Source organism: Zeugodacus cucurbitae, chromosome 2 (assembly GCF_028554725.1).
Source record: "Zeugodacus cucurbitae isolate PBARC_wt_2022May chromosome 2, idZeuCucr1.2, whole genome shotgun sequence".
Taxonomy (NCBI): domain Eukaryota; kingdom Metazoa; phylum Arthropoda; class Insecta; order Diptera; family Tephritidae; genus Zeugodacus; species Zeugodacus cucurbitae.
The window spans coordinates 12,518,564-12,545,391 of NC_071667.1; the positions used below are offsets into that span (position 1 = coordinate 12,518,564).

General features: G+C 35.8%; 1 protein-coding gene across 1 annotated transcript; it reads left to right on the top strand.

The window, feature by feature from the left end:
- Positions 1–2,488, top strand: LOC128919915 (uncharacterized). Its single transcript, XM_054225570.1, has 2 exons — positions 1–2,011; positions 2,100–2,488. Exons 1-2 carry the CDS (start codon positions 1,333–1,335, stop codon positions 2,423–2,425), a joined length of 1,005 nt encoding a protein of 334 aa, XP_054081545.1. The 5' UTR covers positions 1–1,332; the 3' UTR covers positions 2,426–2,488.
- Positions 2,489–26,828: the final 24,340 nt, after the last annotated feature.

The window sequence follows — 26,828 nt, forward strand, 5'->3', positions numbered from 1 at the left end:
TCCTTAGGCAGAACTTGAAATAATACCAATATAAAAGGAGTTCAGTTCATTTTAGAAATTATTTTATGATCAACTCTCGCCGTGTTAACACGTCTTATGTCCTGCTAAGAGCATTTTCTGAAATTTTCCGAACAGAAAGGCTAAGTCTGCGGGTATTTTAATTGAACTTAGGTGTTTTTTTTTAAATGCAAATATAACAAAAAGTTTGCCAGATAAGTTGTTTTTACAATGAAAAGGGGACAGATTCTTGCAAATATGGCAAGAAAATTGCCAAAAAAAGACACAGAGATATTAAAATCCAATTCAACAGAGACAACCTCTGAAAGTTTAGTGACAGATCAGCAAATGCGAGTTACGGACTGTGATTTAACCCCACTTTCCTTTGAAGTTAACACATCACGTGTTCGTTCTGAGTCGCAACAACGCAAGGTTTCTGATGAATTTACAAGTCAAAACGAGTCTGAAGAAGACGTCTTTCATGAAACGGATTTTTTAGACTCAGATTTTGCACCTTCAAGTGAAAATTCTGAGCTGAATGCCACCACTGAAAGCATACAAATTATGGCAAATGTATTAGAAGCGAACATCAATAATTTTGACTCACCTGGTTTGAATGAGGCCGAGCTTTTTTCTACTCCTAATAAATCACCAAAACAAACTAAAAAGCCAGGTAGAAATTCAAACAAGGAATACAAAAAGTCTAGAAAAAACTGCAGTGATTACACAAATATACAAGTTCTGGGGGAATGTAGAATGAAACGCAAAACAAAAATTAACTTCGAAGAACAAACCATCATCTTTAAAAGTTATTGGAATAGGGACTATAACTCACGTCGGCAAATACTATCAATCCTAATTGACGTTCAGCACAAAAAAACTGCCACCTTAGATAACCCGAACAAAAGAGAGTAAGTTTTTATTTACCATTTCGAAACTAATTCCGAAAAAAAAGTTTGCAAGAAATGTTTCCTTCAATTGTATGGCGAAACAGAACCGGAATACGGCGGAGTCCCTCCTAATGACCGCCGGGGATGGAGTGCTCCAAGCAACAAGCTTACGGTTGAGAAGCATAACGAAGTTTTGAACTTTATAAACTCTATACCAAAATATGAAAGCCATTACAGTCGGCGTCATACTACCAAGATCTATTTCCAACGAGGACTTAATCAGGCATCACTCTATAGATTGTATAAAGAAAATATTTCTAATCCGGTGTCAGAATCAAAATTTCAGGAAATATTTAAAACTTTAGACATTAAATTTAAAAAACCCCAGCTTGATTTATGTACCCAATGCGAAACATTGAAAGAAAAAATTAAAAACACTGAGAATATGGTGGAAAAAGCTGAGATTACTTTACAATTAAAAAACCACCATGATGCTGCTGATTTCGCATATGACTGTAAGAAAAGGGAAAAAGAACTCTCCCGTCAAGATAAGTCTGTGAAAATGTTTTCTTTCGACCTGCAGCAGTGTCTGCCAACGCCTTATTTGAAAGCTTCAATGTTTTTTTATAAACGTCCCTTGTGGACCTTCAACTTAACTATTCATGATGGTGCCACCAACAAGGCCAACTGCTACATTTGGCATGAAGCTATTGCGAAGCGCGGAGCTAATGACATCGGCTCTTGCATTTATAAGTGCCTCGCAAGCTTATCTAATGACGTAAAGCATGTCATTTTATATAGTGATTCATGCACTGGTCGAAATCGCAACTCGTATATTTGTGCTATGTTTGCAAAGGTGTTGGAAGATCATCCCACAATTGAAACAATTGATCACAAGTTTCTGGTTGTTGGTCATACCCATCTAGAATGTGATACAGTTCACGCACAGATAGAAAAGAAAAAGAAATACACTTCTGTTTCTATTCAACATCCCCATGACTGGTCAAATTTAATTGCTGCTACAAACAAAAAGTATATTACTCAGGAGATGAAGCAAGAAGAATTCTACAATTTCAATGCATTGATGAAAGGCAAATATACCTGGAGAAACAATAACACCGAAGGTTAGTATTTTACTTTTAAGTAATAGTATTAATATTAGTATTTTGCTTATTTCTTATTTAAAAATTATTATTTCTTACAATTTTTTAGGTGAAAAGTTTGAGTGGAAGTTTGTAAGGTGGTTGCGGTATGTGAAAAAGGAGCCTGGACTGATACGCTACAAATATTCTCTTGGCTTGGGCGATCCATTTAAAGAATTAAACATAAAAGCACGGCGTAAAAGAGATCAAAACTATGAGCTTGCAAAATCTTATACGGGTCCTCTCCCTATTTCTGCAAACAAAAAACGCGATTTGCTAGATATGTTGCCGTTGGTCAACCCAGAGCTGCACAGTTTTTACCGAAATCTTAAAGTTGAAGGAGAATCCGTGGTTGAAATAGATACAGATTTGGATGAAATTGAAGTAAATCTCTAAAAATTTAATTAATAAAATTCAAAAATATATATTTGTTTGTGTTCATATATGCATCTGTATTGAAGTGGCTATTTATTTTATTGTATTACTGATGTTAATTTTCTTTTATTGTTTAAAAATTCTTCTGTTAAATGCAAATTATTTTAAATCTTTACTTATGAGTTTTCTATTGTAAATTACATAAAGAACTTGCATATTTTGTCTTTTATAAATAAAAATGAATTCTAGATTATCCACTTAAGTCTGGTTTGTATCATTAAAATGTTTGAAAAAGGAACTTAAGTCGTAATAGGTTAAAAATTTTGTGAAATTTTTCGTCTCAGGTGATTTTTGTAAATGCTCTTACCTGACATAAGCGGATATTTTTTTCTAAAATCAGTTTTGAAGAAGCACTTATTTCCTTTAAACTTGGTTTAAAATAAAACTGTTGCGGTTAGTCGAAGATAGTTAACTGGAAAATCATAAGAAATCATGACCCTTTTATGTAATGGTCCTATTTCTTTTTAATATGTATTAACAAAAGTTTTGTTAACAGTTAAATGTGTTTTCTCGCTCTCCTGTAAAATTTGGTTTTTAGACTTAAGCGGGTTTTCCAAAAGTCCACAGATATATATTTCTAGTTTAAAAACACTTAACATTTATAATTAATAAGGTCAACTTATAACAATGTGCACAAAACTGTCAATTAATATGAAACTTAATATCCGTAGTTTTTCGTAAAATTAAAAAAAATATATATATTTTGTTGTATAATTGTAGGTATTTAATTTTGTAAAATAATACAGCACAAACAATATGCTTCAGCAGAAAAGTAAAATAGTGTCAAATAGTATTTCAATGTCGAAATTAATTGACATATCACATATTAAATTAATATTAAATCTTACACACTGTAAGACATTAAAGATGCAATAAATGTAAATAAAACTTGTAATTAGTGGGATATTTAATATCACTTAAATATTGTATATTATACTATTAATTTGTATTGTATTTTACCGAAACAAATATACATAGTTACATATTATTTATATGTACTATATACGAGTAATTACATGAAATTATTTGTAAGATTTTTTTAATTCAAAGGGAAATTTGCAAATTGAATTGAGATCTCGAAGTTTATTATTACTGTTTTATTTGATTACCAATTCGTTAGATACGAATTGAATTTAAGCACATACTATACTAGGTATATACATATAACACATATGTAAAATATACGCTCAATACTGAAATGCAAAAATTATTGCATTTGAATTTCGTTGAAAAAAAAAAATATCACAATATTTATCCATATAAAATACATATAAATACAGTGGAACTTCCATAACTCGAACTCTTGAATTGGCAATAGAAGTAAAATTTCATACAAATTTCCAAATTTACAGAACACATGTTTTAACGTATTTACATAAAACTGTATGCGAAGTAAATAAATAAAACTGTGTATAAAAATATATTTTATAGCTTTTTGAAAAATTTATGTTTTAATGAAAATTTCTATAACTCGAAGTCTCTCTAACTCGAAGTTTTTTTGCATTATGGTGATCCGAGTTAGAGAAGTTCCACTGATAACGAAGCCCACTATTTCTCAATTTCTACTGGACCGATTTAACTGAATTTTTTGACTTTTAAATTTCGCGGCTATGTATAAAACGCTACAGAGCTCTTATCTCGCAATACTATACACCTTAAAAGGGCTTGAGATAACCTAAAAAACAACGCTATGCATGATTAGTTTGGATATTGCGTTCAACAGTTATCGACGTGTACACCAGGAGTTCACTAACGCCAAAATTCGCGCTATTTTAAAGTTTTCCTTCGTTAAAGGCAAATCAGCTAAAGAAACGTTCCGTGAGATTAATGGTGTTTTGGGGAATGGTACCCTATCACTTCAAACAACGAAAGAATGGTTTTGTCGATTCAGAGCGGATGAAAACGACACCATGGATAAGCCAGCCGGCGGAAGATCTGTGACGACGAATACCGATCAAATCATGGAAAACATCGAGTTAGACCGGCATGTGGCATCTCGTGACATCGCCCAGGTGGTGCGAGTTGGTCACTTAACCATTTTAAACCATCTTCAGAAAAATGGATCACATACGACCATATCAAGCGAAAACTGTCCTGGTCGAAAGCCGTTGAAACGTCCCAAACAATGGCCAAGCCGGTATTGACGACCAGGAAAGCTTTGCTGTGTGTTTGGTGGGATTGGAAGGAATCATCCACTATGAACTGCTCCCATATGGCCAGACGCTTAATTCTACCATCTACTGTGAACAACTGGGCCGCTTGAAGCAGGCGATTGACCAGAATTGGCCAATAGGAAGAGTGTAGGGTACCACCAGGATAACGCCAAACCACACACTTCGTTGATGATTCGTCAGAAGCTACGGGAGCTCGGATGGGAGGTTTTATCGCATCCACCATATAGCCCGGACATAGCGCCAAGTGATTACCACATGTTCCTGTCCATGGCGAACGCCCTTGGTGGTGTAAACTTGAACTCAAAAGAGGCTTGTTAATAGTGGTTGTCCGGGTTTCTCGCAAATAAGGAAGGTGGGGGGTATTATAAAATTGCCGTCTGGATGGAAACAGATTATCGAAGGAAACGGCGTATATTTGAACTAAATCCGATCACAGTAACATTTATAAAGCATTGAATATATATATATATATTTGGCGTAGGAACCGCTTTAAGCGATTATAGCCGAATCCACCAGAGCGCGCCACTCATTCCTCCTTTTTGCTTTTTGGCGCCAACTGGAAACACCAAGTGAAGCCAGGTCACTTTGCACTTGGTCTCTCCACCGGAGTGGAGGTCGTCCTCTTCCGCGGCTTCCTCCAGCGGGTACTGCATCGAATACTTTCAGAGCTGGAGTGTTTTCTTCCATCCGTACAACATGACCTAGCCAGCGTAGCCGCTGTCTTTTTATTCGCTGAACTATGTCAATGTCGTCGTATAAATCGTACAGCTCATCGTTCCATCGTCTGCGGTATTCGCCGTTGCCAATGTTTAGAGGACCATAAATCTTGCGCAAAACCTTTCTCTCGAAAACCCCAAGAGTCGTCTCATCGGATGTTGTCATCGTCCACGCTTCAGCGCCATACATCAGGACGGGAATAATGAGCGACTTATAGAGTTTGATTTTGGTTCGTCGAGAGAGGACTTTACTTTTCAATTGCCTACTCAGTCCAAAGTAGCACCTGTTGGCAAGAGTGATTCTGCGTTGGATTTCAAGGCTGACATTGTTGGTGTTGTTAATGCTGGTTCCCAGATAAACGAAATTATCTACAACTTCAAAGTTATGACTGTCAACAGTGACGTGGGAGCCAAGACGCGAGTGCGCTGACTGTTTGTTTGATGACAGGAGATATTTCGTCTTGTCCTCATTCACCACCAGACCCATACGCTTCGCTTCTTTATCTAGTCTGGAAAACGCAGAACAAACGGCGCGGTTGTTGCTTCCGATGATATCAATATCATCGGCATACGCCAGGAGCTGTACACTCTTGTAGAAGATTGTACCCTCTCTATTTAGTTCTGCAGCTCGTATTATTTTTTCCAGCAATAGATTGAAGAAGTCGCACGATAGTGAGTCACCCTGTCTGAAGCCTCGTTTGGTATCGAACGGCTCGGAGAGGTCCTTCCCGATCCTGACGGAGCTTTTGGTGTTGCTCAACGTCAGCTTACATAGCCGTATTAGTTTTGCAGGGATACCAAATTCAGACATCGCGGCATAAAGGCAGCTCCTTTTCGTGTTATCGAAGGCAGCTTTAAAATCGATAAAAAGATGGTGGGTATCGATTCTTCTCTCTCGGGTCTTTTCCAAGATTTGGCGCATGGTGAATATCTGGTCCATTGTAGATTTTCCAGGTCTAAAGCCACACTGATAAGGTCCAATCAGTTCGTTGACGGTGGGCTTTAGTCTTTCACACAATACGCTCGACAAAACCTTATATGCGATATTGAGGAGACTTATACCACGGTAGTTGGCGCAGATTGTGGGGTCTCCCTTCTTATGGATTGGGCAGAGCACACTAAGATTCCAATCGTCAGGCATGCTTTCTTCCGACCATATTCTACAAAGAAGCTGATGCATGCACCTTATCAGTTCTTCGCCGCCGTATTTGAATAGCTCGGCCGGTAATCCATCGGCCCCCGCCGCTTTGTTGTTCTTCAAGCGGGTAATTGCTATTCGAATTTCTTCATGGTCGGGTAATGGAACATCTATTCCATCGTCATCGATTGGGGAATCGGGTTCGCCATCTCCTGGTGTTGTAGCAGCATTGAATAGAGAGCAGAAAAACGGAAGGTTGATATTTGCCAACCGTCCGTCCGTCTTTGCAAACTGTAACTTGAGTAAAAATGGAGATATCTCGATGAACACGTGGTTTTTGGCACCATAGGAAGATTGCTTTCGAAGCAACGAAATCGGACCACTGCCACGCCCACAAAATGGGGAGAACCGAAAACACATAAAGTGCCATAACTAAGCCACACATAAAGCTATGAAAGTAAAATTTGGTACAAAGCATCGCACTATGAATGTTATGTCAATTCAGTAAGGAAAAACACCAGAAACCATAAATTTCATTTAAATATAGTACGATACAGAAGGACAACACTTAAATTGGTATACATAATTTTAAATCCGCCTACTTATGGATCAAAAACCAGATCTCCAAAACTACTTGAATTGAATTACAATCAAATTCGGTTCATAATATTTTTCTGGCTTCCCAATAATATGTCAAAAGTTTGGAGTCGATCTGAATTGTTTTCTTAACAATAAATAAAGTAATCACCAGTGAGATATCGGAACATAACTTTGCATAAATACTGCATTAAAAGTGTGCCTTCGCTCTTCTAAAAATTACCGAAATCGGACCATAAGTTTTCAAGTTTTTATGTAAGTCTCTCAGATATTTTGAAGAAATTCACAGGAAATAGTTTTCTTCTAATAATATGTATCCGTGCCAAAAATGAGTGAAATCGGGTCATAACTTCCACTAACTCCCCTATACCAAATAAAGGACTTTATTTCATATATATACCGAATATGTGGGTCAAATTGTATGTTATATTAATAAGATTAAATAAATACTACCGTACTGTATTCACCATAGCATATTTTGTGTTTTTTGTTAAGGCACAATTTTTTTTTCTACTAAAGTACAGTTCAACAGAAGCACGACGCCCATTTTCATTAAGATTATCACATAGTGCTATTGCTAGCGTCGCCCATATGATCCATACACCATGGATCCAAGCATAAATACATGTACCATTTGTCTATATAATATATTGAATAATTGGTTTTTTATTATCTATCTTTATCCAACAATTTCGACTAATAAAATACAGATTTTCGACTGCTAATTTAAATATAATGAAAACTGTGAAAATCCATCCAAAACAGCATGCCGTTCTCTCCGTCAACTTGAAAATTTATTGCAATCAACGGTGAAAGCCAATTTTGTTCGGACATCAGTGCGAAGAGGCGACTTAAAGAAGAATATTAAAATGAAAATGGTACAACAGCACATTGATTGAATCGTTGCTATGAAGTAGACAAATCAATGTTCAAAAAACAATAGCAAGAAATGGTAAGGTGGTATCTATATTAGGGTGCAGCCGCATTTCATACTAGAACACACACGCAGAGGTACATACATATATGTATGTATGTATATAATTTTGTTGGCTGCTGTTATGGCGCTATTAGGCATTATAGCAGTGGTTCGCGTTCGTTTGGGTTATTTAAACTCGACTTAGTTCAGTTACCAATTTGAAAAAAACCTTTTAATCTGCACTTTTAGATTGTTATAAGAACAATATAGTTACTTAAGCAATGTAATACGCTCGTGTATTAAAGCACATTGGTTATACGTACAAATTGAGTGGCGAAACTGGCAATCATAAAATTTCAAGTGAAGTGTTGAGATGCGACAAATGTCAGCGAAGGCAATCGAAGAAATACATAAATACCATTTTGGTGTGCGCATTTCTATTTTGCGACTGCTTTTCTTCGACCAATTTGTAGAAAATGAAAAATGGGAGAATTGTCGTGACAGTGGTATGCATTGCTTTGGAAATATTGTTCAAAATAACATAACTATTTAGAAGTTTACGGTTAGTGCAAAGCTCATAAGGTTCAGAGAAGTCTATCCAAACTTCTTGAGCATGCTCCATATTCGACATTATCTCTGGTACTAACTTTCAGCAAGTCCTGGAAGTAGTTTCTTCTTCAAAAAAATATCCTTGAATAAAAAAATATTTTGTTCGTTTATTTTTAGAGTGTTCTATAAGATTGAATGCATGAATATCTACAAATTCTATTTTCCAGATTACAATTTTTTTGTAGTTATGAGGTGAAATTCCAGTATTCGAATATTATTTAAAATCATTATTTCCTTCGACAAATCCACTGTACTCGACAGCATTGCAATTTGACTTACAGATTGCGCTTTTGTGCTTTTGACATTGCTCCTGCTGTTGTCACTGCTTGACTTGCAATTCATTATATACCCTTTGTGGCGCTCAGGATTGTTGAAGTTGTTGTTACTGATGCTCTGTATTTCGGTCTACTCCTCTTTATTATATTTTCGCCTGTTGTTGCTTTTATTGCTGCACTCACTTACTGTTGAAATTGGCATTTGATGCAGCTGGAATTTGCCTCTGTCCTGTCTTAATTTCGATAGAAAATTTATCTTTGTTTTTGTGATGCTACCGTAGTGTTCTTTATGCTTTCATCTCTGGTTTTCTGCTGTTCATATCTGGTTTCAGACCATGGGCAGTCGATTTATTTCGACGAAAAGTTCCTGGTCGTCTTCTCAAAATTTTTTAATTTTATATTTCCAAGTATGGTATTGCACAATAGGAAGGTAGTATACGTGGCTGTTTTTATTTTTGGTACTTCTTTCTTATTCCAGCTTTTTCTAGCGAAATTTATAAAAATAATATTTGCTTCAGTGCTTTGGTTGTATGACTTTTACACAGAGAATGGTGGTCTAGTGGTAAACAGTAGACTGCTGCCTGAATAAATTTACCCATCCTTCGAAAATGGGTAGAAATCCATTTCTTTTTCGTACACGCCTTTATCAAGCTCAATTTAAAACTATAATTCTCCAAAGAAGGTTGCCTTTTGTGCTCTTCGGACATCTTAAATAATTATGTTGTAGGTCACACAGCAGCTGTAATTTTCATAGGAAAAAATACAACCCTGTACTCGGTTTCTGTATACGAAAATAAAAACGAAACACAATTGCCTTGAAAAGCTGTTAACAAGTGTTCAATTGCCACATGCTGCCAAAACTGTTTTCATTTCCATTGCACGCGTTGACAGTACTATATTTTTTGGAAAATTGCAATATACTTATTTTCGTGGTTTTCGTTTTTCTCCAGCCACTTCCGACCATATGCCACAACATATGTGCTGCTGTACTTTCGCTGGCAATTTTTCTTCGAAAGCACTTTGTTACTTACGAAAGATTCAGCTACGAAACGCTAATGGACGACGACAAGTGAACTAAGCAGGAGGAAGCGATAAATTTCCTATGCAACATATGCGCTGACAGGTTAAAGTGAAAATTTTTAACACAAAATCCGTAGCACTTAAAAGCGGTACACCAGCGCCACCAACAGCACAACGTACAAAAAATTCCATAATATTTATGTATCTCTATGTCTGTGTGTTTCCATGTGTTAGTAATACGTAATGTTGGAATGAGTGCAAAACCGGCGCATTAGTACTAACTTACAGGGTATTAGTAGCCCGCAGAAACGGCAATGACAATAGCACAAAAAAACGGCAACAACAATAAGTACAAAGCACAGTAAATTAAAAAGAAGAAAGCTAAGGCGACGTTAAAAGCTAATAGCGATGATAATTGCAGCAATAAAATGTATTTTGGCCGAAAACAGTGCTCGAGCAGTGGTTAATAATGATCTCTGTAAATACATATGTAAGTACACACATATGTGGTTATTTCCACGAGTGGCATAATTGTAGCTAGCTGCTTTAAGTCCCCAGCTGATATATGATTTTTGAAGCTAAGGTTTCGGAGGAAAGCCGAGCGCACCCACTTCACTGTATCTTTTATTCCTGACCATATAAATAATAAAAATTAACGTTGTTTTTACAAACTGTAGCTCCTCGATAAGTGACGATTTTGCATTGTACGCAGAGATATCAGAGAATAACACCGTAGTTATAGCTGAGTCGAATATTGAGAGTCTGGTATACTATTGAGTTATTAATTTCTTGAAACTCTTCCAACTTCTGCGATATACTAACTCCTTTAACTTTGCTCAAGTCGATCATAACACTAAACGGCAAAATCGACTATTTTTCTGGGTATTGGAATAAACCGATTTTTCCGGAAGATTGAGACTTAAGTAAAAAAAATTGATCCTGCGATTTTCGGAGTTAGTCTCCAAAGTTGAAATATTTGTTTTCGAAGTTCGAAAAAAGGATTTTTAAAATAATTATTTCTAATTTCGTTTTTCGTTAGTGAGCTAACGTATTGATGCTTAATGAAGTGCCTAAAGAAAATTACTCCAGAAAGAGTGGTTCATATGGCTTTGGTAGTTTTTGAGATCGGAAACAACACCCGCGCCGTTAGTTCTGCTTTTTCCCGCCTGGATAAGGAAGCGAAGCGAATGGGTCTGGTGGTGAACGAGGACAAGACGAAATATCTCCTGTCATCAAACAAACAGTCAGCGCATTCGCGTCTTGGCTCCCACGTCACTGTTGACAGTCATAACTTTGAAGTTGTAGATAATTTCGTATACCTAGGAACCAACATTAACACCGATAATAATGTCAGCCTTGAAATCCAACGCAGAATCACTCTTGCCAACAGGTGCTACTATGGACTGAGTAGGCAATTGAAAAGTAAAGTCCTCTCTCGACGAACAAAAACTAAACTCTACAAGTCCCTCATCATTCCCGTCCTACTTTATGGTGCAGAAGCGTGGACGGTGTCAACATCCGATGAGACGGCACTAGGAGTTTTCGAGAGAAAGGTTTTGCGGAAGATTTACGGTCCCTTAAACATTGGCAACGGCGAATACCGCAGAAGATGGAATGATGAGCTGTATGTGTTGTTCGACGACATAGACATAGTCCAGCGAATAAAAAAACAGCGGCTACGCTGGCTGGGTCATGTTGTTCGAATGGATGAAAGTGCCCCAGCTCTGAAAGTTTTCGATGCAGTACCCGCTGGTGGAAGCCGAGGAAGAGGGAGACCTCCACTCCGGTGGAAGGACCAGGTGGAGAAGGACCTGTCTTCACTTGGTATTACCAATTGGCGCCAAACCGCCAAAAGGAGAGATGCGTGGCGCACTGTTGTGGACTCGGCTATAACCGCGTAAGCGGTTTCTACGCCAGTTAAGAAGAAGAAGAAGAAGTTTTTGAGATATATACAAAAAACTTAATAGGGACGGGGCCACTTCCACTTCCCCAAATTATACAATCAAATATGCCTTAGTTTGATCTTCTGTATTAAATTTTGCTTTCATAATAATGTCAGCTTGAAATCCAACGCAGAATCACTCTTGCCAACAGGTGCTACTATGGACTGAGTAGGCAATTGAAAAGTGAAGTCCTCTCTCGACGAACAAAAACCAAACTCTACAAGTCCCTCATCATTCTCGTCCTACTTTATGGTGCAGAAGCTTGGACGATGTCAACATTAGATGAGACGACACTAGGAGTTTTCGAGAGGAAGGTTTTGCGGAAAATTAAACATTGGCAACGGCGAATACCGCAGACGATGGAATGATGAGCTGTAGGTGTTATTCGACGACATTGACAGCTGCTACACTGGCTAGGTCATGTTGTTCGAATGGACAAAAGTGCTCCAGCTCTAAAAGTGTACGATGCAGTACCCGCTAGTGGAAGCCGAGGAAGAGGGAGACCTCTAGGGGATGGAAGGACCAGGTGGAGAAGAACCTGTCTTCACTTGTATTACCAATTGACATCAAAATGCCAAATGGAGAGATGCGTGGCGCGCTGTTGTGGACTCGGCTATAACCGCATAAGCGGTGTCTACGCCAGTCAAGTAGAATAATTTTATACATGGCTTAAGTGTAGCTCTTTTCGGCTATCGTCATTTTGTGGAGCGTGATGCCAAGGAACACATCTACCAAGTTTTATCAATCTCAATTTGTAGTCAAATTATCGCTTACAGGGGCGAACAGACTACTGGTCCCGTAGCGTGAACAGCAACTCGCAGACAAAGAACGTATAAATAATTAAAAATACGCTCTTTGTCGGAGAGTTGCATTTCATTTTCAAGTCGATTAAATTTCAATCAATAATTAATGTAGATTTTTATTTTGTATGGTAAATCGATCTTAAAGAGCGTTTTAATCAAGCAGACGCCGGTTAATTGATCAGTTAGCTCCTGAGTGAAAGGCTATAACTTTCCTTATTAAATTTATGTTTATATGTAAAGTTTGTTTTAAAAAATAACATAACCGAACTGAAATTTATAATTAACTCATTAATTTCGGGGAAGCATTTCACTGCAGGTTGCGTTATGTGTTTGCTGTTGCTGCTGCTGCAAGCCCACATGCTTTTATAAGCTGCATACATGTAACACACACAAACGCTCATTGCAAGCGCTAAGTTTAATGGTGGTATGTGTGGTGTGCCTTTTGCTCCTTGAAATAGTTTTAAATAATGCCACTAGTAGTGCAACCGAAGAAATGCCTTAATTAATTACGTATACGCCATGTACTTAAGCAAACAGTGTAATACCTGGCTCAGCGTCGCATCACAGTTGCACCCGCATGCGCACATACATGTATATACGTATGTTTGTATAGAGCAGCAACCCATGCGAGTGCTGACAGCTGTGTAAACATGTTTGTTATTGTAGTTGTTGTCGCTGTTGTTTTATATATACATATACATGCATTCTTATAAATCTCATATCACAGTATTTTACAGTAGGAGAATATATGTAATGAAAACATCTATATATACATATAAAGCACTCAGTATCATCTTTGGAAGTTTCAATTCTTCGCTCTTCATTGTTGCCATTGTTTGCACCCAAACTGTAAATGTATGTAAGGTGTGTAATATGAGTTGAGAATCTTGTTAAGAAAGTTCTTAGCGCGCAAAGGTGTTGATGGTAATTGGCTTGGATAGTTAGTCTAGACGTTTAAGTAAGAGTAGAATCATTGACTTTAAATGTTTTAAATTGCATATTAAAAATAAAATAGCGCTTTAATGAAGTGTGAGATTTGACCAAAGTGTGATCGATTAACCGAAGAAGGGTAGCTGGTATAAATGGAACTAAAAGCGAGATCGAAAAATCGAATATCCGAAAATGTTGATTACTATACCATAGGATGAAATATGAGATGGCGCTGTAATCACTGAACTACGCAAAAAGTATTGGTAATACGTGGAAATCATTACCTATGAAAACACGTTGGAACGCTCGTTGCGTCTTTTTTGAAGAGGTCAGCAACTATTCTATCGATTGGAAAGCTGATATCTACCGAATTCTAGGATGTTATCGACTAACTAAGTTAGGACAAAATGGTTTCAATACTGTACTGTGCTGAATTATTTTTTTAGACCCGCTCCAAATGCATTTTTCACACGGTTTAAGGGGCTATACCAGTGAGATATTTTCAAAAAATCGATTTTTTAATTTTTTGCTTATTCGATTATACATTCAAAAATATCCTGTGAAAGCGGTAAGGTCGTATCTTGAATAGTTTTTGAATGGCACCGTTCTAAGGAGCGACCGCTCGCTACCATTCGGCCGGAATCATGTCAGCAGTTGGGGAACTTTTTTATTGACATCTCCCAAGACAGCACATAACTCCGTTATTTTTCAATATTTTTGTAAAAACAAAAATCTTAAAATATAGTTCAAGTATACCTTATTATGTCCAAACAACTTCTTTAAAAAAAATTCACGAAAATCGGCTAGTTTTTCATGGGTTACACCGGTATAGCCCCTTAAAGAAGTAAAAGTGTTTGTCGCGGAAAAAGAAGACTATTTTGAGAAATAAATAGCGATTACAACAAAATTCTCTTCTAGATTTTTATGCTCTGTACTTAAGGACCACTATGGAACCATGTAGCAACTAACTGAAATGTTACATTTTGCGCTCTTCACCAATTACTCCACACTTGGCAGTGTGTTTTGCTTTCCTAACCTACAGCCAGTTGCAATACCGTTGACACAATCGATACCGCAATAACGCGTTGTCAAGGTGCAACTGACTGCCGGCGATAGCTAACTTTAAAATTGCGCAGAGTAAATAAAAAGTTGAAAATGACAAATATGCACAAGTCGAATCACTTGAACAATTTCCTTGTGTATTAGATAATGTATAAGTGCAAGGTATTTCTTATATGTTAGAAAAAGCTTTTTGTTGCTTATCGAACAGTGACAGTGTTGCCGTGAATGTGGATGTTTTCCTTTAGATAATTGGTTGGCACGTTTATAAGCTGACATTAGAACTGAAGTGTAGCATTTTTTCGAATTTCGATAAACGTTTATTTATGCATATTTTTATGCTTCAAGTATGAGAGAGTATCATATTATGTGCCCACTGAATTAGCTTTACACTATGAAAGGTTTTGTAATACCTTCTGCCATCGCTGTTCGTGCGTCAATATTTTATGTATTTCCTGCAAACAAATATATCTCCCCACTACAAATGCGTACATATTTTCACAACTTGTTGTTTGTGTATTTGTATTTACATTTTTATTCGAAAAAATATTTGCAATATCTGTGCCACTTTTTTTCCGTACGAACAATGCGCCGCTAATATTTGCTATATTCTCGTTAGCTGTGCATTTTTTCCAATTCTGATAACTATTTGATTTTGATATTTTCGCTGTAAATATACATATTTACATATAATATACGTATTGCAATCCAAGCTTATTGTTGTGGATTGCAATCCATACTAACCAGTTGCTCGTGTATTCACACTTGAGTATGTGGGCATATGTGTGCGTGTTAGTATATGAAATTCAAGAGAATTGTTTGGATAACTGTGATACTTTTCCAAAAAAGTATACAAAAGTAATATATACTTGTCACAAGTACAGCGGTGCTGCGTAAAATGGCAAACGTGACGGTCAATTTTGATGAAATAGCAATAAAATAATTGATATTTTTAAACAAGTCTGTTGAAGACCTAAATTCATGTTTGCAAATAGAAAGTGGCATATGAGAAACAGTGTGTACTATTTGATTCATTAATTATGTTAAAGAACCACTATTTGGCTTTAATAAACTCCGATTTTGATTCAATCTATTATTTATGCAGTATGTGGTGAAATGATTTCTGTAGTATTGTTGTTGTAGCTGAAGGAAAGATTTCATTAATATTTTTGAGAAAATCGGCCGAATTAGCAGTTCTTGGTTTACTAAATATGCGATTTTATACCAGTTACATAGGACTTACTGTGCGGAAATTTTGAAAAATTTGTTTCGATCTCACGTTTCAGCGTCAATTTAAACCTTCAATATAATATAGCTTATATTCCTGAGAAAATGAGACAGAGATTTCATACTTGTCGGTGGTAGTCGACAATTCAAAAAATATTCCAATATTTGATATTATCTGCAGTCAAAGCTAAATAGTTATAGCTAGTTTTTATAATTAACTATAACTAGTTTTTATGAATATCTCCGGTCATCAAACAAACAGTCAGCGCATTATCGTCTTGGCTCCCACGTCACTGTTGACAGTCATAACTTTGAAGTTGTAGATAATTTCGTATAAAAAGTAAAGTCCTCTCTCGACGAATAAAAACTAAACTCTACAAGTCCCTCATCATTCCCGTCCTACTTTATGGTGCAGAAGCGTGTACGGTGTCAACATTGGCAACGGCGAATACCGCAGAAGATGGAATCATGAGCTGTATGTGTTATTCGACGACATAGACATAGTCTAGCGAATAAAAAGACAGCGGCTACGCTGGTTAAGTTATGTTGTTCGAATGGACGAAAGGGCCCCAGCTCTGAAAGTTTTCGATGCTGTACCCGCTGGTGGAAGCCGAAGAAGAGGGAGCCCTCCACCCCGTTGGAAGGACCAGGTGGAGACGGACCTGTCTTCACTTGGTATTACCAATTGGCGCCAAACTGCCAAAAGGAGAGATACATGGCGCGCTGTTGTGGACTCGGCTATAACCGCTTAAGCGGTGTCAACGCCAGTCAAGAAGAATAAGTTTTTATAAATTTTGATATGTTTCCAGTTATAAAATTTTTCGTCAGCTCTCATAGCCGCCATTATTATAACCAACTATTATTATAACCGACAATAGACCTAAAATCTGGGCTAGAGCTAAAGGTGAATCTGCCAAATTTCGATTTTTTGTGGAGTGCGGAATTTTTTAAAATCTCTTTTGTCAGTTTTACTTGGTTTAGCTGAAAAGAATACTGAAAAGTGATCTTTATATTTTTTTGAATTTTGTCAAATTATTTTCGGTATAACACCACCATGCAGCAATTATGGTTTTAGCATAGCAAGTGAGCGGCTTTGCAGCTAAGTTTTTGAATATGTTACAAAGCCTGCAATTGTAATATATTTCGTTATGCGCACTCAGGCTTGTTTATTTATTTCGAAATTTATTTTTTGTGTAAGTTATACATTTATAAGTACTTTTGTTATACTTAATACTTTGGTTAGAATCCATATTGTTTTCATAGAGATTTCGTTAAACTACACATACACGTATCCAAATCAATCATATACACAAATATTGAGTTTTTCAATATTTTATGAAGTTTTTTTTTATTCTTTTGTATTCGGTTTTGTTTTGAAATAAAACACAATTTCGTATTTTCGATTTTTTATTCAACTGAAAATGGACTTTTGTGCGGATTTTACTTTACTATTTCTATTTGTAATTTTAGCAATTTATTGGTCTCTGTTTACCTGACACTTTAATGATTAATGCCGCAACTGTTTGTTTATTATCGCTGCGAGAATATTCAAATATATTGTAGCGATTGCGTTGTGTACGAGTATAGTGGTTACGATGCAACAATCTTTTGTTTGTTCAAACTGAATAATGCTGGAAAATATATGAACTAAGGGAGACCAAAAATTTAACAGTTGGGATTTCAGTGCGGAAGTAAATAGTATATACATTTTAAAAGGAAAAGGTTGATATCTCGGGTAAATATTTATGTAGTGGAGTGTCAAAACATAATCATGTATTTGTGACACTTTTGTAGAATAAGTGTTATGTGCGGATAACTCTGCTGTCGGCACTTAACTCTCTGTGTACCACTATAATGAAAGAGTACTGATCTTAGTGGAGCTTCTTTAAAATTGTGGCTCAGGCTATATGTACATACCTCTATTGGGTTAACACTTCAGGTTCATGTTCGGGAAAATTTAACAAGGATTTTTGTAGGATGACGCTTCGAAAAGCACTATGAGGCTCATTAAACTCATTATTATGAATCAATTCAATTTTCATTTCTCCATATCTCTATACAGAATTTTCTTCATGTTCTTATGCTGTAGTTTTAGACCGCGATGTTTTGTGTGATTGGTCAATTGCTACCATATATTAATATATATATGTAGTATGTTACGTTATAAACTAGCATTAAAACATACCCTCAAATACTTGTAGACTTGAGCCGTTACATTCACATAGGAAAAGTAAAGGTCACGTTTGAAAAGTCAATTGATTGATTTGAAAAAGTACAACAAGCTTGCCATATATTTCGCCAACATCTGGCTGCATACAAGTTGTTCGTACATTTTTACAAATGTATGTAGATGTGCATTAAAGTGAAAATTGCATTTGAAAGTTTTTCTCAACATGTACTTGATTATTAATACCTTCACATGTATGGCTGAATGTATTTTTACTCTATTTCGAGCAAATCCAAACTTTATCATACTGGAATTTTCATGCTACTCATCGAAAGCGGGAGGGTGATTCGGTGGAGGCTGAGGTCGAGTTAAAATTGCACATAATAAATGTTAGGATATCGATACGGTTATTTTTGTTGCAATAAAGAGAAAGCTATACCGAAATGCTGTAGAAAACAATCGAAAATGTTGCTCATACGCCACACTCTGCACACTTGCTTTCTAATACCGACAAATTGATTTATATAAATCCAATTAGTTGTATTCGAACGATTTCTATTGCAAAAACTTATACTAACTATTTTATAAATTTATATATATTTGTATATGTATACCATGGCATATAAAGTTATTCCAATTGAAATATTTACGTAACCGAATTTGAATTGGTGCAATGAAAATTTTTATTTTGCAGTGATTGCTTATATGCATTTAGTTGATGGCTTTTAGTTTCAAAAATTGTGAACAATTTTATTATGAACAGGTTCAGTCTTTATTTGCAGCTTCAGTGTTCTCTCACTGTATGAGCATGAAGTAGCTCGACTTTTGAACTAGTTAATACAGAAATGCGGATGCAATAACGATGATAGTATTAAATAGAATGTGACCTCCAGTTATACTGAAAAGTTTAAAAATACAGTTTAAAAAAAAAACAATGCTTTTTTTTTCATTTGTGCTGCCTGGAGCTTGAGTTTTTGTATACTTGATATAACTTTAGCCTTTAGATGTTGTTCAAACAAATTCACCTCCCATCCAAATTTTTGAATACAAAATATTTATATTTTTTTAAATTCACTCTCCTTTGATATAAACTGCTGTAATTGACATATATAAGTGGAATAACAAATCAAAAAATAGTTTTTCTAAAATATTTTTCTCCATATAGTATTTATTCAATTATTTAATTATTGTGCCGCTGGCAAATATAAGGGTAAGCAACTGTCATTCAAAGCACATAACTGTCTATATATATACAAACATATATATAAATAGTTCGAAATGCACTCAGCTGACGACGTGTGGCATTGCTGACGTGTTAGCATTTGCCACAAAACAAAAATGTTGCACTGCAACTAATCGAAACTGACACTTACTAAATGCCATAAAACACTACACGCACTCACATACAGTCACACACACACTCCCACACATCCGTCTGTGCATATACCTTTCATGTCAACTTTGCATGCAATATTTTGCAACGCTCTGCCAAAAATAGCTGGCAGCTAACAAAATTGTCAGTACATACTTTGGTGCTGAATATTAACAATGCCAAACTAACCGCTAACCGTCAATTGAAAATGCTCTAATTCGGCAAAACACTCGCACACAGACACATACACACACGCACATGCACGCCTGCTCAGTGCCGCTCGCATATGAAATTTTATAGCACAAGTGTGTATGTAAATCAACAGCAGGCGCAAAGCGTTGATTGTGGTAGATGGCGCTGCGTGCTCTGCACGACAACACTTCAGTTGCGACAAACTCTTGTTGCAACACGCTGCAGCCATTTGCCATTTGCCTTTAGCTATTCGCCACAACAGCTGCATCTGCATTGTTAATACATACATACATCGAACAGGCGTCAAATCACCTCTTTCAAATGTCGTTGTCGCCGCTTAGCCCGCCCGCATGCCACCTTTTCGCGCCACTTATTAACGAAAATTTGCTACCGTTATTCCTACTGCCAATCAATCGGTACATAATGAGCGTTTCATTTCGGCCGCGTTTTGCGGCGAATTTCGAGGAATTTCAAATTTGCAATTGTATGCGAGGACATAGTTAGACGGTTGGAGTGCCGGTGTGTTTGTTGTTGTTATATGCGCGATTTGACACGAAATCAACATGAAGGCAACGCTTAACAGTGGGACGTCGATTAAAAGTTTATAGCGCTGGTTTACTAAGTTCAAGAGAGTCGAGAGTCGTTTCACATAGTTCCGTAATGTGGAAGTGTTTCCCGTATATTCCCAGAATTGACCAAGCATTCATTTGAGATACTCTGTGTTGCCGATATAAAAGTAAGTAATTCGGTGTAAATAATCTGGTCGAATATATTTAATGCACATCGATTCCATGTCACCGAAACTGGCTGAATTGTCATTAATTGTGCTAGTAAGTCTACCTGGGTCCTAAACTCATTATTTTTCTAGTAGTATCTTTATTGAGTACCGACACTTTATTCAGTGTCATTAAGTCTGTTAGGCGCTGAAGCTGTAAATATTAGATTTTTCGATCTTATAACGTCCAACCACATTTTTTTGATAAACTCAGTTTTATATGAATGAGCTCAACTCATTACTTAAGGGGACCCCCCATTCTCGATTTCAAATTTTGAAGATTTTCAATGGGCTGGTAAATGAACACAAATTATTTTTTAGGGTTGTAGCTTTGCATACATTTATTTGAAAACTTAAAAAAGAAAAAAAATACATATTTTTTTGTTGTTGTTGTTGTTTTTTGTGTTCAAACAAAAGCCCTTCTTTTCGGCGGTGCATGTGATTTCCACTCACTGAAACATCAGAAACCAAAAATTCAAACGGGATTAGAAAGAGTACATGTTTGGCTCTGGTATGAACTTGGATTATTAATTTCGCACAAAAATTAAAATAATGGCGTACCATTTTTGAAGATAGCTCTCACCGTCGCCTGACACTTCCACCATGAATCGGCTATATCTTCAAGAGTTTTTGAAATTTTCACTTGAAATTTGAAAGGAACATTCTTGAATAGTTATTTTTTTTCAATATTTGTTTATTTATTGAATCTGCTCTTTGAAGCCTAACAATAAGTTATACAATCTTAATTCTATTTAAAACTATACAAGCTCAACCAAGGTAGTGAGTTGTTTTGGTGAAACGTTGCTCCTCAGTGTGCTGGCATATCTCTTCATTTTAGACCTGATTGATTACAAGAATGTACTAAATAAAGCATTAGCCAATGGGTTTGGGTGATCTCGGAGTTTGGCTAAATATTTGTTTCTGCTGCTCTCTACTTCTTTCTTTACCATGAGAATACCAAGATCTTTATGGATATTTTCATTACGCATGTACCATGGTGAGCACGTGATTGTTCTAAGCATTTTTGATTGGAATCTCTGAATTATATCGATATTGGTAGCACAGGTCGTACCCCAAATTTTAATGCCGTACATCCAAATCGGCTTTATGACCGCGTTGTATAACAGAACTTTGTTGTCTAGACTAAGTTTTGAATTTTTGTTTAGAAGCCAATTTAAGTTTGCAGCTCTTATCTTCATGCAGGTTATTTTGCTCGATATGTGTTTTCTCCACGTAAGCCTTCTATCCAAGTGAATACCAAGATATGTTACTTCAGTCGCTTGGGGTACTAAAATATTGTTCATTTTAACTGCCGGGCACGTTTTTGGTCTTAGGGAATATGTAACATGCTTGCACTTTCACTCATTTACATTTATACGCCAGTTGGCTAGCCATTGTTTGACAAAAATCAAATGCTCTTCTAATACTTTTGATGCTATAATTGGACATTTGTTTCGGCTCACTAGAGCTGTGTCATCGGCAAAAGTTGATGTCAAAACATTACTAGCTGTTGGAAGGTCTGCTGTATATATTATGTTTAGAGTTGGCCCTAAAACACTGCCCTGCGGTACACCAGCTCTTATTGGTCGTTCTTCAGATATGAAGTCTCCTACTTTGACAGTAAACTTTCTATTTTTTAAATAAGACTCCAAGGTTTTATGCATTTCGAGTGGTAAGCTTTTTTTAATCTTATATAAAAGCCCGTCATGCCTCACTTTATCGAACGCCTGAGCCCCATCTAGAAATATAACAGAACAGTACTCTCTATACTCGAACGCCCTTCTGATTTCGTTAGTAATTCAATTTACTTGTTCTACAGTGCCATGTTTTGCACGAAAACCGAATTGGTGCGTTGGTATTACATTATTTTCATGGAGGAAAGGAGACATCTTTGATAGTAACACCTTTTCAAATATTTTAGAAAGACAGGGTAGAAGACTGATTGGTCTGTATGAAGACGGCTGTGTCAAGTCTTTACCTGGTTTCTCTATCATGATGATCTGCGACTTTATCCACGAAATTGGATAGTACCCGAAACTTAAAATAGCGTTAAAGAGCAAGGAGAGCACTGTTAAAGCAATATTTGGTAACTCAATAAGGAGTAATTGTATCGTGTCCTGCCGACTTTTTTGGATTCAGCTCTTTTATGCTTTTAATAATTTCAGAAGATTACATTTGAATAGACCCAAGCGACTCGTTAGCGCTATTGGAGATGAATGGCAGCTTAAAGCTGTTCTTCGGCAATTAGGTTGAAATACCTTTTCTAGGTGATTTGCAAAACAATTTGCCTTATCCTCGTCACTTCGTGCCCAGTTTCCACCCAAGCCGCTTATACGCAGGTTGCAGTCGACTGGAGGCTTCATTGACTTTTGGGCTTTCCAAAGAGAATTTCCTTTGTTTGAATTTGGACACAGTTTCTTTATATAATTGTGAATGTGGTATTCTTCCTCATGTTTAAGCGCTGTTTTTAGTTTTCGTACAGCATATTTTAGTTGCAGCTGAGTAGAAGGGGAGCGATTCAACTGCCATTCACGTCTAGCGCTTTTCATTTACAAGCTTTTCTATTTCATTATTAGTGATTTTTCTTCGGCTAATTGGTTTATTGTTTCTTTTTGGTGTTGCTATGACAGCTGCATTTGATATTACATCATTAAATTATCTTATACCTTCATCAATATCTCTTTCTGTATCTATTTTTACGTCAATATTAATGTGGCTACTCACATATCTTTTATATTTTAACCAGTTCGTTTTGTGAGATGATAGACCCACTTTTGGCTCAATGAATATGGTACAGGTGAATGATCAGAAGATAAGTCTGTACATGTATCAACTGTCACAAGCGATCTATCTATATCTTTGGTTACAGCGAAATCAATTAAATCTGGTATAGTTATATGTAGGTTCGAATTAATTTAAAAAAATCGATTTTTTGAAACCGAGAATGGGGAGTTTCCTCTTAAGGGGATAGGTGGATTTCAAAGGCTAAAAACTAAAAAAAAAAAAAATTTTTCTTAAATATATGTATATATAATCATATATTTTATTTAAACAATTCAGCGTATCAAGATACTTGCTGTTTTGTGAAATCGTTATTTAAAAATTCCTAAAACTCAGCCGTTGATACCTCATATCCCACGGAATTTAAAAAAAAGGTCTTGCGGTGGACATCATAACATATTTTTGGTTCATCCAAAACCAATTAACCAAAAATATTTCGATAGTATATGGATAAATCTAGTTAATAAACGAAGGAAAAAAGGCAATATTGAAATTTGAATTTTTGACAAATTCTTAGCCAAAAAACTAATATTTTTGGTAAAATTATTGGCATATATTGGCTCGAAAAAAAATAGTTACAAGAATCCTTCGTTTAAACAAAATCGTTTCGAACAAAATCGGTTTAAAGTTTTACATTCATACTGATGTGGCCTGAGGGTATATCTCTTAGAATATATATGAATCGATGCAGCTTCTTTTAGTTCAAAGCATGTAGGTTTCACTGTGACGTACATACATACATATGCATAACTGCCCCTACACCTCTCCTATCGCATAGATTTGCATGCTTTGCTTTGTTTCGTACATTTTGTGTTGTATGTGTTGTTGTTGTTCTCGTTGGTGCGCATAAATATGCAAATGCAAGCAGCACATGCAGTATGCACTTGCATACTTTCAGGCGTGCAGGCGTGCAGGCGCGGCTTTCAAGCTGATAGCAGGTTGTTAGCGTTGATGAATAATGCAATTAGAATGAAAGTGATCTTCTAATGAATTGCATTCAGTTTTGTTGAGTCAAAATGTGTTTTTGTGATTGTCGCTAATAAAATGCGCATGGCTTTGTTTTGTATGCATGTGTGTGTGTGTGTGTTGTGCGCATATGTTCTTTGTACGAGCGGAAATGCAATTGATTGACTGCAACGATTGATTATCATGATTATAAATGCACTCATCGCTTTATGCTACATGGAAGGCATGGTAGATTGTTAGGTAGTTTGTATGTTATGCTCAAATATTTACAATATACATATGTATATGCTGACTAAATATCAATGGTCGAAAAATTTTGTATAGAGCATGAGAGATATTTGATATTAATGCGGTTTATGTGATTCAAAATCCAAATGACACCGGATTAGCCACAGAGTATAAAACATCAATAAATATGGGGTGATAGTAAGGAGAAATTCAATCTGTAAATAGTTTAAGTGGACCTAAGCAGTGGTAGTTTAAGTGGAACCACCTTGTTAGTTCACTACATTTAGAGGCACTCACACATGAACTTATTAATCTCAAAAAATAATTATAAGAAATGAATAATTATGTGGCCTTATTAACCAATTATTTATAAATTTACAGGATTCTTTGTTTTAAATTTTAACAAGAAAAGTGTGAAGAAGCGTTTTGTCGTAAGTTAATCAACATATGGAAAGAAGATGGATCCTTTTCTATCCTTTTTGTACTCTTTTGTTTGGTATCCTCTGGTTATTGTTTTCGTGTGGATGTTGGTGCGTAGTATATTGATGTGGAATGTGGTGATGTGGTAAACGTGGTGTGTCAGTGTTGTACATCTGAGTAAAAGTTATGGGCCAGTGTGGTGAGTTGATGTTTGGTGTATGCTAAGATGGGGGAAACAATATTTTACATATTCTTCATCATTTTAAAAATATTTGTCATACAAGAATCATTATTTGGTATGGCTTAAAAAAGCTGTCTTTGTTTAACTATGTAAAATTTGATATATTGTTCTTTTTTTTACATATTTCTTTATTTATTGGATCTGCTTTATTTAAAGCCTAACAATAAGTAATAAAATCTTAAATCTATTTACAACTAAAAAAAGTTTAGGAATGTGGTTGAGCTGTTTTGGTAGAACTGCTTAAAGGAGATGACTCTAGAAAATTTGGTTGATATAGCTTTAGCAGTTTATGAGATATGCACAAAGAACATAAATGGGCGCGGCCACGCACACTTTCCCAAAAAAATTTTGTCCAAATATTCACCTGCCTAATGTAGTCTCAAATTTTTTGTTCCAAATTTTGTTTTCATAACTTTATTTATGGCTTAGTTATATGTAGCACTTGACAAGGCAAATTTGACCTTGAAAAAAAAAATGGCGTTATTATATTGTAGATTACACATATAACAGCAAACTTTAACTTTTATATTAACTTAAAACACCCACAAATACACTGGACAAACAAGTGTGGGGAACACAACTAAAACTTTAACTAAACATAATAAAGACGCGTACAAAATCTACAAAAAAAGGTAAAGAAAGGCATTAATTTAAAAAAATACAACACAAATTAGCTTTTATTATTATTAAAACATAAATATTTACCTTTCATTTAAAAATACATTTAAAATCATTTAAATTCAGGAACGTAAATATTCGACAGACCACTTTGAATTTCCCCTTTAGTTGAGTAGTATTCGCTGCACTGTGAAAATGAACATGTACTCAAGTCTTCGATTCTATTTTTAGAAAGTCCCGTTAGTTTCCAGATAAAACTGTTTTACCATATAAAATTTTGGTCATTTTAGAGACAATTCGTTTACATTTTGTCAAAATATTTTGCTATCGATTTTTCGATTTTTAGCCTATGGGGGGAACCACTGTGAGTTGGCTAGCCATTCTTCGACAAAAGTTAAGTACTCCTCTAATACTCTTGATGCTCTGATAGGGCATTTGTTACAGCTTACTAAAGCTGTGTCATCCGCAAAAGTGGATGTCAATACGTTATTAGCTGTTGGAATGTCTGCTGTGTATATTCTGTCTAAAGTTGGGCCTAATACACCATCCTGAGGTACACCAGCCCTTATTGCTCGTTCTTCTGATATGAAGTCTGCTACTTTAACTGTACATTTTCTGTTTCTTAAATAAAGTTAACTATATTACTGTCAGCTATACTACTTGATTTCTATAACAATTGTGTTTTGATATGAATGCTACTGAATATTAATTGAAAGTAAATGAGTTATGATGAATATTTTTAAGTTTTTCAAAAACCTTTTGAAATAACTGAATTTAGACAATATCATATATTTAAATATTTATAACCAATATATTACTAAGAGTAACTGATCAATCCAATGCCTGAGGCAAACAATTTCTCATATATGTGGGTATCTATTTTCATACTGCAAAAAAACGCCATGCACTTCACCAACATTTAAATATTAATACTGTATAAAAATAGACACTAAAATTGCGCTGAGAAAAAAATACATATCATTTTATCGCTTGAGCACTTCTACTACCGCTGGGTATTCACAAATTATATGACCACTTAAAGTAACTATGCATGAAATCGACCAAACTAACAGCAAAAACAAGCAATACAAAATACCAAGTAGAAGTAGAGCAGCAAAATGCCAGCAACGTTGCAAGTATTCCCCTAGAAAAAATTTAAAAAATATATGTACAATAAAAACCAAATAAAACTTACAA

What these genes read in the sequence shown, in the direction of transcription:
- LOC128919915 (XM_054225570.1), top strand. Translation starts at nt 1,333, where the DNA reads ATGGTGGAAAAAGCTGAGATTACTTTACAATTAAAAAACCACCATGAT. An exon ending in GAGAAACAATAACACCGAAG is followed by an intron (nt 2,012 to 2,099) that starts GTTAGTATTTTA and finishes ACAATTTTTTAG; the next exon opens with GTGAAAAGTTTGAGTGGAAG.